General features: G+C 41.4%; 1 protein-coding gene across 2 annotated transcripts in view; it reads right to left on the reverse strand.

Moving 5' to 3' along the window:
- col18a1a (collagen type XVIII alpha 1 chain a) overlaps positions 1–10,966 on the reverse strand; it is an 87,740-nt gene extending 76,774 nt beyond the window's left edge. For both annotated transcript variants that reach the window (XM_017470247.3, XM_017470246.3), the window contains exons 1-2: positions 10,810–10,966; positions 10,649–10,716 (exon numbers count right to left, since the gene is read on the reverse strand). In XM_017470247.3, coding sequence (XP_017325736.1) covers positions 10,649–10,716; positions 10,810–10,820 — 79 coding nt within the window. In that variant the 5' untranslated portion in view covers positions 10,821–10,966. The remainder of the gene's footprint in view (positions 1–10,648; positions 10,717–10,809) is intronic.
- Between the last annotated feature and the right edge of the window lie 248 nt (positions 10,967–11,214).

Consider the following 11,214-nt stretch of genomic DNA (forward strand, 5'->3'; position numbering starts at 1 on the left):
GAAGCACCCTCATGCGTGACCGGTATCTAAAGTCTGTGTAAAATGTGTGTAAAATCTGTGTAAAGCCTATTTATATTCCTGCCGTGGTCAGTTAACATGGAATTTTGCGTCGTGTAACTATAAAATGATGCCTGTAAACCACATCATCAGCCTTATTATCTTCAGCGAAAGACCGCATGTTAGCTGTTTGTGTGAATGCTCCTAAAACTCTTCACTTCCTCTCTATTAAAAAAATCTTTACTTTTCTGTCCCTTTGAAAAGAAAAGAAAAGCATGAGTCAGCGAGAGTTCAGGAAGTGTTACTCCTTTCTCCTGTTTTATTACGGGGAGGGCAGGGACACTTTCTGTGTGAAATTTATGGGCATGGACCATGCTACGGCACAGTTCCGGCTCTCTTGCTTCTCAGCCGAAGTGATATGGGTTTCGGAACCTCAGGACTCAGGACCGGCCGCTGTCAAGGCATCATGAGACAGGTTGGTTTTACCCTACTGATTATGTGTTGCTGCAATAGTAATCCTGCTCAGTACGAGAGGAACCATAGGTTCAGACATTTGGTGCATGTGCTTGGCTGAGGATCCACTGAAGCTACCATCTGCGGGATTATGACTGAATGCCTCTAAGTCAGAATCCCGCCTAAACGTGACGATACCGCAGGGCAGCCGATCTTCGTTTGACCTGGAGTATATATATATGTCTGCTTCCCTCTGTAGAAACCCAGGGGGACCAGGTGGCCACAGTTGCAGCCTGCTAGTGGGCCTGATTTAAAATGTCAATCAGTGCCGAAAAGGAAAAAAGAAGCGGGCCGCAGAGGGAGGTATCAGGGACAAGAGGTTGTTAGGGCAGTTTAGTTCCCAGTATTACTGTAAATCCATAATATTCCAAATACTCCAAATGTGTCTCCATGGGTTCTATCCTGCATAGAAAAGGGTACCGGGTCCAGTTCAAAGCTTGACCTCACCGTTTCAGAGGCGTGCTCACTGCAGTGGTCAGCACAATGCAGAGCCTGACGTTAGCCCAGGAAGTAGATCTGTCTTGGAAAAATGGGCCATAGAACTTGTACCTCTTCTCTGAGGGAGGGAGATTTTACAGCCATTATTTCCTGGTTCCTAGGAAAGACAGGGTATGCAGCCAATTTTAGATGTGTGTCATCTGAACCAAACTCTTCAGACATAAATGGTGCATTTATATAGCACTTTTATCCAAAGCCCTTTACACTGTGTCTCATTCACCCATTCACACACTTACACACTTACACACCAATGGTAGCAGAGCTGCCATGCAAGGCGCTAACTTGCCATCGAGAGCAATTTGGGGTTCAGTGTCTTGCCCAAGGACACTTCAGCATGTGGAGTCACGTGAGCCGCGAATCGAACCGCCAACCCTAGGGTTAGTGGACAACCCACTCTACCACCTGAGCCACAGACGCCCATACAAGCTCAAGAAGTTAATGCTCAAGTTCCACTGAGTTCCACAAACTCAGTCCGAATATTGGATTGTGACGATAGATGTAAAAAAAAAGGTGCATATTCCATTGCCCAGTCACGGGACGTTTCTGAAGTTTGCGTTTGGAGGCAAGACATATCCATATTGGTTCTCCCTTTCGGTCTAGCTTCATCCCATCACACCTTCACACAGAGTACGGATGCCTCACTGGTTCCTTTTCTACTCCAGGGCAGCCATTTGATGACTGGTTAATTCTAGCACAGTTCAGGAAGTTGCAGATTCAACATCGATATGATGATGTAGCCGATGTGAGGGAAAGTTGCTTCTTCATTCAAGAGCACTTTTCTAGTGGTTAAATGGGATTTGAATACGATGAGGGTGTGTCTATCCCCAACACGTGTAGGGCAATCCTATCAACATTGAGCAAGATAAAGCTAGGTCTATGCATCCCCTCTAGTCTCTGTGGAGACTGTTAGAGCTTATGGCAGCAGCAGCCAATGTCATACCATTGGACTCATTGCACATGAGACCGTTCAGTGATGGCTGAAAGTTGGGGGTTTCATCCACGGACAAAATCTATGAGAATAATCAGTGTCACGTGGCGATGCCTAGATGCTCTTAGAACTTGGAGGTGTCTCTGGTTTATAGCCTTGGGTCACACTCTAGGGGTATCTCTAATCGCAAGACAGTAATGTCAGACGCCTTCCTCACGGCCTCTGGAGCAGCCCTCATCTAGTGTATAAATCACCAGAAGAGTGAGCCATACTCCTAGCACTGAATTCCTTCTCCTCAGTTGAGAGGTCACCATATGTTTGACAATACCGTGGTGGTCTCATATATCAACCACCAGGGAGGACTACGTTCACGCCCCCTCTTCAGGCAGGCTCAACATCTTTTTCTCTGGTGGAGAGGAAGTTTTGTCAGTTAGCACAATATACATTCCGGGCAGACATCCTGTCGAGGCAGGGGCTGAGGCCCGGGGATTGGAGGCTCCATCCACAAGTGGGGAAGTCCATATGGCGAAGGTTCGGCCGAGCAGAAGTGGACGTGTTCACCTCCGAGGAAACAACACACTGCCCGCTGTGGTTCGCCTTCACTCCTCCCGCACCAAAAAAAAAACAAAGGTCAGGTCTGGACACCATGGTACACACATGGCCAAAGTCATGTCTGTATGCCTTTCCCCCTGTTACTCTGCTCCCACAGGCTCTAGCAAGAGTTTGCCAAGATCATGTTATGTCTGCTGCTAGTATCATCGGATTGGCAAGCTCGAATTTGGTTCTTGGAGATAATATCTCAGCTGGATGGCACTATGCCGCTCACATTCATTTGGTATTATAGTTTGGCCTTATGGGCCAGCTCATATATGGTTCTCGGAGACAATATCTCTGCTGGACAGCAATCGCTGGGAGATTCATGTTAACAGGGACCTATTGTCTCAAGCCAGAGGGTTGATTTATCACCCTCGGCCGGAACCATGGAAACTGTGAGTCTGGTTCCTGAGGGGCACCAGCTAATAGATTCCGATATCTCAACCAAGGTTGTAGAGACCATGTTCAACGCTTGGAACATCAGTGAGACCCAGTAAACTGTGCAATGGCTACAGTCCCAGAGTTCAGGAACATTTCTCAGCAAGGTTGGCTTCTTCTACAATTAGGGTCTATGTGGCCGCCATTTTGGCCAGCCACTCCCTTATTGATGGAGCATCTGTGACAGGCCATACCCTCAGTATGATGGAGTCGGTATACTCATTCCCACAGCATGAAGCTCACGCAACCTTGAGATCCCTTTGAAAGGGAACTTTGAACAGGGCCCTTTCCACAGCGTGAAGCTCTTGCAATTGTTCTGCATTTAGGTACTCATTGTGCACAGATAGTGAACTAGAAAGTACAGCCAGACTCATTTCAAACACTTTTGATTAAAAAAGTCAGATAACACTTTTACCATTGCATGCTATGCAACATCATAATATAAAATATAATTGCTAAATCTATACTCATCAAACAGATATTCAATAGCCACTTTAATGAAAGATTATATTTTATTTATTTTAAAATAAAAGAAATGAATGTTACAAAATATATAATGATAAGTTTACAAAGTTCAATTTCTAAGTAGGAAAACCAATAATCCCCAGTTTCCAACACCACTTGCAGTGGTGCAAATCATGGAATAAATCCCAGGCGCTGTTAATCACCATTCACGGTTTCTACATAAAAGCTAAAATTAAATAATGCCTTAATTAGGATTTAAATTGATGCACTATATGATTTAATTATATCCCTAATACATTTTGGGCATCTAATCTAACTTAGTATTTGTAATACAAGAAACAGTAATCTAGTCATTTCATTAATATAAACATTGCTCACAGTATTTCAATTAGATTTGAATGAATTAAATCCGTATCTAAACTCCTTATGTATGTGGCAAGGATTTTTATCAGCATTTTCTGATTGGCAGACCGTTTTTCTAACAGACAAAAACAGAACGAAAAGACCAGAATCCCAAAGCTATCCAGGTGTAAAATCTTTATTTTTTAAATAATAATAAAAGTTCATGCTGTGACTATAGTGAACAGACAGCTCACTAGACAAAGACAGCTGTGGCCCCCTATATTAACACAAGCCCCCATATCAACTTGAATTGTTTCCAGCAGCTGGAAAAACAACATACTATGATATCAATGTAGCCATTAAAAGGATTACCTTTTTTAAAACCTTGTCATTATTTAGGAGGAAAGACACTTTGTCCAGCAATCCATAAATGTCACAAAGTACACACAGAAATTCCTCAATGCCTAAGCACCCCCAGCTGCGTTTGGTGCCTTTTATCTTACAGTGCATTTTCACGACATGTTATGAGTGTACATAGCCTTGTGGCCTATTATTTGTCAAATAGCACCATACAGGTAAAGAGTTGGTGAGATTATAGCTAAAGGGAGTAAATAAGTGAGGGTTTCTACCTGGACAGGAAGGGCTTCAGCAGAAGTGAGAGGGATCATAGTGCTCTATTAGCCCCAGTGATGGCTAGGTGCACACTAAAGGCTATTACAAATCCCTCTTTCATGCCACTTGGGCGGTAATTATAGTTTTCCTATTGTTTTTTTAGCACTAAGCTCAAATGCTGGTCTAAGTGTGAGAAGAGAATGCAGAAGATAGCAAGGACAGACAGCAAAAGTAAAATACAAACAGCAAGAGTATAAGCCTTATATATGCCCTCAAATGGAAAATGACACATGTCAGAAAAATCTGATGAAGGTACAAGTGAATTTGTTGATTCATGGCCAGGTTGGAAAATTTGTTAAAGCTTTTTGAAGAATGTAAATGTTGAGATAATGGATTCAGCTGTGGAGTTTGTAGTTAAAACAATAAATATTCTACTGAGACTTTTGTGAGTAAAGATGGGTGGAGGTGTTTTTATGACTCTGAGAAAAAAGCAAGAGTTTCTTTTCTCATTTTTCAGTTCCATATTGATAAGAAATCCAATGTAGAAGCTGTGGAGACTGCAATAGAAGGACTCAAAGTTCCAGTAAGCAATGCAGCTGCACCAAGTTATGGTAAATGGCCTGCACTTATATAGTGCTTTTATCCAAAGCGCTTTACACTGTGTCTCATTCATCCATTCACACACACACACACACACACCAATGGTTGCAGAGCTGCCACGCAGATCGCTAACTAGCCATCGGGATCAATTCAGGGTTCGGTGTCTTGCCCAAGGACACTTCGGCATGTGGAGTCACATGGGCCGGGAATCGAACCGCCAACCCTATGGTTAGTGGCCAACCCACACTACCACCTTAGCCACAGCCACCCCATAGCTATGATAGAGGCTAAGAGATGAGAAGTACAACAGCATTGATGGTGGTATTAGCATGAACGTTGATGCTTTAGAATTTCATCTCTCTATGAGCTGGACATACTGTGGGTAATGAAGGAAACAGTTAGCAGACATCCCACCTCTCCTGGAAGTTCCGGGAGCCTCACGTATATTGATAGCGGCTCCCTGATGCCCGAAAATTATATACAATATCCCAGGAAATCTATTTTGTTTGAGAGTGAGGAAGAGACCAGATCATTTCTAATAGTAGAAGGGCTCTGCAGAGACCGAAAGAGTGAGTGACAAGACATAGTGAGAAAGTGACACAAAGTGTATCCTCATTGGTCTCTCTTTCTGCTAACTATAACTATATCAGTTTTCTCTGTGGCCGGGCTTTACAGTCGGCCTCTCTCAGTTCAGTGTACCATCATAGTTCAGTAACACTGTGGTGTCCGGCAGCGCCATGGCAGAGTGTCCAAAAGAAAAGAAAAAGAAAATACAAAATGTACTTCAACCCCAGACTACACTAAAGTGTACCCCTGCTTAATAGGGGTCAAAATGAATGACAGTTTTGCTTTTGTACAGTGACTTTTTGTTTGCCCATGAAGGGTTAAATCATTGTAAAAGACATGTTGAGGTAAGTTTAACAGATGTCATTCATTCATTAGCATAGCTAACGTTATTTAAACTAGATGGCTAGCTGCTAAGGAGCTACTCTATTGATGTCCTATGTGATGAGGCCAAACTCCCTGTAGACATGCTTACAGTTGTAATAGAACAACAAAAAATGACTAAATGAGTTGAATAATATAATATAATATAAAATAATGAGTACATATTTGGATGTCACATTTAGCGTTAAGCTATTTGCATTGAAACCAGCAACAAAATACTTACAATATATATATATATATATATATATATATATATATATATATATATATATATATATATATATATATATATATATATATATATATATATGTATGTGTGTGTGTGTGTGTGTGTGTGTGTGTGTGTGTAAATTGGGTTGCATGTGCGGTGAAGCTACCTCCACTAAATGAGTTTTTGCAGGGTGGGATGTCCAAGTCCAAGAAAACAGATATTGTTGAAAAAGACACTTCAGAATTTCATTACAAAATAAATCTTTTTTTAAAAAAACAGACGCAAGAACTTCCTATCTCATAAACAGTCAATCAAACACTGATCTACTGGAGGTTTTACTATTCCGTTTGGGAAAACCATGATCGGTCGGCTCACAGCTTGACCATGTCCTACAGTTAACCTATTCATGTATATACCATGGTATTTATGAGTGTGGGTGTGTAAACTAGAATGTTATATGCCTGGCTTAAGTCAAAGCTGCTGCAATCTTCTTTGGATGGTAAATATGACAATTAAAGTCTATGAACAGGTGAAGGGAATACAGCTCCAGGGTTGATGTTCTTTACAGAGACAAGAATTTTAATCTACACACTACACATAATCACCAACATTGTAACGTACACTTATCACCCATGTGAACACAATGGACAAGCATCCCAGGTGGCATTATCTCTAGCTCTCTATGGAATGGTTAGTGATAGTTTGGAATGGAGAACATGGCAAGGCTCAAAGCACAATATATGTCCTCAGGTCTGACAACTGAATATCTGCAATGCCTCTGCCCTTGCACTAAAGCTGTGGAAATCTTACAGACCAAGTGAGCAGCTCTGTGATCAACTGTGCAGTTAAACACAGCTCTTTTTATGTTCATCTCTAAGTCTGCATTCCTCTCTTAGCTGTGTGGAGAGCCAGGTCAAGTTTCATGTTTAAGCGCATGTTCGGACAGCACCATCTCTTGCCTTCGATTTCTCATTCTGTTACATCATGTCTGCAGTTGGCCAGTAGAGTTCAGTTTAAGTAGAGTTTTATCCTTTCACCTGCATACCAGCAATATGCAGCTTATCCAGGTTTATATATGCCATAGATACAACCTGTCTCATTTTTAACAGTGCAAATCTCCTGAAATGGAATGTTCATGAACCACTACAATCTGAAAAAACACAAGTGGATTTAGACAGAAGTGGGCAGACTTCTGTCTCAAAATCTGTCAGGGCTCTCCAGACTGAGGCCTCTCTAGTAAAGTGGCTTAAGAATCTCATTCTGCTCTGAAGAGGTAGTGTTGTTGAAAGAAAAGGACAGGGAAAAGAGAAATGCATTATGCATTCCACATTGCTAAATCTGCAGTTTTTGGAATTGAAACAATAAGAAACAATAAACCTTGCACCAACCTCACTAATATTAATGTACAGTGAACTGTGATAGAATAAGAAAAGGGTTCTTAGTAACATACAAATGTGGAGCAACACTGGTAATACCAGCAGTAAGTCTTCTAGAGACAGAGTAAAGGCTTATCCTAAATTACTCTTAATCCCACTATTTGTAAGACACGATTGTATGTGCAGAATAAAGTGGCAGTGTTAAATGACCTCTATCAATGTCGGATAAACTTTGTACAGGGTGATTTCAAGCCAGTTACAGCTATGCCACAAATACCTTGTTAAAGAAAGTGAAAAGGCACCCAAGTCAGATGAAGATACCATCTACACTTAGAAGCATGGGATCAGGTTTGCTAACTAACTACAAATTTCTGAAATGGTCAACGAGTGAAGGGGGGGGGGGCACATGGAACTGGCTGTCTCCTTGACAGCAATGTAAATCCTAAACTATGGCACATCTAAGAAGCACTAGAATCACCACTGACAAAAGCACACACAGTCTTAACACTAGTACAGTACATCTAAACACAATTACAGAGGCGTTAAGCTGCTGGGGCTCTCCAGACTGAGGCGTCTTTAGTAAAGTGTCATAAATTTAGCCCATTCACATGTGAAGTGATATCATCTAAAGGGGGGTGCAGATATGGAATAAACAAATGGGCAAAATATATTTCACATCCCCATATCATAAATTCTTGACCAAAGGGAGCCTACCAGGGTAAACGTATAAGTGGGGAAAGCAAGAGAAAAAAGTTGAAAATCCATGGATTACAAAGGCTTCCGGACCTGCTGGGGCAAAACAGCCGATAGGCATGACCCTCTCCAAGCTTTTCACAAAAGTCAGCTCATCCACTGACCTAAAGGAACTTGGCCACAGGCATAAAGGTCTTGCCGTCACACAAAGAGCATGCCCAGACTCCTCTCTAGAGAGAGACTGAAAAGCAAATGGAACTTCCATGCTAAACACTTCAAATTTAGCATGCAGGTTATTTACTAAAACTTAAAACTTTCAGCAGAGCGAGTTGAGACAGTCAGCAGGATTCTGGCATGTGTGCTTGTCTTCAAAGCAGGTTATCATGTCACATCACGTTTAATACACTCCCTTAAACATTTTTTCTTCAATTAATTTCCAACAGTAAGTCATTTCAAAGTCGGAATTCAACAAACAGTAGTGAGTTATGTTATTAAAAAAAAATAATAATAAAAAACAAAAAAAAACTACCCAGAAGTGTTACAGTCCAGGTTAAAGGTAGGTTGCAAATATCAAACTGCAATTCTTCGTTGTTGATGATTAGACAGCAAGTTAGCAACAGTCAAAGCACTCAACAGTAAGGAAAAAGGTTTTGTAAGCAGGAAGTTCCAATGCCAGGAAAATTCGGTACTTTATTCAGGCAGCAGATGTCTGAACAGTACCTCCCTGATCTATTTGTCTCAACTTCATGTTCACTATTTATTATTATTAGCGACTCCTAAGAGGAGTCTCAATTCAGTAACACTGAGTTTGTTCACACCACTTGAACAGCATTGCTATTTTCAGAAGTATTCAATTATTTTCAAAAGAAAAAAATATATATACAAAGATTACAAAAAGACAACAAAAAAAAAAAAGTAGAAGAAACCCTGTGGAGATTAAAGGTGTGTACAAATCGACTATGTTCTAAGAAGCCCTTTAATGGTTAAGAGAGTATTGTTAGTGGTAAACGTGGGGCTCTCAACAGGACCTTCCTGTCTTTCCGTGTTCAGGCATCCACATGTGCCAGGTGGGGGTCCTTGTTTGCTGTGATTCATAATGCATCGTTTCATTTGTCTATTAAACGTGCCAGCAGGGTGTCTCCTTACAGCTGTTCCCCCCGGGTCTGCTCTGCTGCCTCGGGCTACACACACTCAAAAGAGAGGGGAACTGAGCGCATAACAAAAGGAATTGTCCATGAGGCCCGGGAGAATGCAGAGTTTTGGACCCTAGTGGACATGGGATAATGCTATTCTCTCACGCAGCTTTAGATCAACTGTGACAGGTTACCCTGCCCATCATTCAGAGAATTTTAAGCCTCTGAAATGTGCCTTAAGGATCCAATAATCTTCAAGACTAGTGAAGGCAATCTCACCACGTTTCAAACAACATTTGTAAATGGCTTGAATGTATTATAGACACAGCTAAGTTTACTCCATGCCCATGCCCTTCTTTCTCAGAGACCAATCTTATGTATTTTTGTCAGTGTAAATTGATGATGACCACCGGTATCACTTACAATAAAATATTTACAAAAGCATCTCAGTTTCTCTCCCATAAATGACAGCTGTACACCTAACAGACATGCAGTCTTCTTAATTAAACGCAAGATGGTACCAAGAGTAGCAGCTTTATAATTCACACTAAAATAAGTTAATCCATTCCACTTCTCACAGTTTAACAAATATATACTTATTCAGGGATCCAAAAACTTACAAAGCCAAACGTGTGACAAGTGGATCTGATCTTAGGAAACACTTTATACTTTATACTTTATACACGCAGAAGGATTGTGAACTTTCTAGCATGACTAGACACAGCTTGCACATGTTGCAGGTAGAGAAATGGTTAATCCAATATTTCTAGGAAATAGTGCAGTAGACCTGTAGATCTGTTGCACTGTTTCCACCATGATGGAAAATCCTTGAATATATCTTTCACTCATTCACACACACACAAAAAATGTTTAAAAAAAAAAAAAAAAAAAAAAATACTAGGTCTAATTTTTTAAAGACCATTTCAGCACAATTAGAAATATTTATATTTGGGTTTTGAATTGAATTTAAGAGTGACGTTCTACAATGTCCCACCCTATGCTACTGTCCATAAAACTGGAAACTGTGCTAAGAAAAAACTAATAATAATAATTTAAAAAAAAAAAAAAAAAAAAAAAAACCGGATGCTTTTAAATATTTTACTGTCTCCTGGGTTATCTCAGCAGGTTTAGTATACCCAGCATCCTTTTGTTCCAAGTCATCTCACTTTATGAAAGAAAACGATCCAGATGCACTTAAAGTGTCCACACACAGCACAGGAACTCAGCGGATTTCTCAAAGTGCAACAAGTGTCCTACGAGCACCGCCTAGCGCGTGAGAGCGCGTGATGCCCGCGCTTACCTGTCGACTGCGACGCAGCTCGCGAGACCAAAACGCAGAGCAGCAGCGGCTCCAGCCACCAGATCCACCTGCAACGAGGGTCATATAGCCGTTGTTATACTCCCATCGCTGTGCTGACCCAAAAGCCGCTAGACAAAAATGTAAAGAAATCGCACACGTACCTGTTAGCCATGCCGGTCTCAAAAAGTCCACACTGAAACCCGCTTCTGTTGGTCTGCGGCAACGTCTCCGTGTGCCGCGGCTGAGCAGCTGATGCGAGCGCGCTGATGAAAGAAAACGAGAGAGAGAGAGAGAGGGAGAGAGAGAGGAGGAGGAGGAGGAGGAGGAGAACCAAAGCACCAACGTTAAAAGTCACGCGCAGGAACCCCCCTCTTCCTCCTCCACCTCCACCGAGTGCTAAAAGGCGCGTGAGTGACAAGTCTATGCTGACTGAAACGCAAACAACTGATGCGCTTCCTGTGGGGTCCATTGTTATGACTCTAACATATGTTTAAATCAGTCATTTTACATAAATGCTAAAACAAAAATAGATTAGGGTCTATTCTAAAATGACTTGTAACCCTTCA

The sequence above is a fragment of the Ictalurus punctatus genome, chromosome 6 (assembly GCF_001660625.3).
Source record: "Ictalurus punctatus breed USDA103 chromosome 6, Coco_2.0, whole genome shotgun sequence".
NCBI lineage: Eukaryota > Metazoa > Chordata > Actinopteri > Siluriformes > Ictaluridae > Ictalurus > Ictalurus punctatus.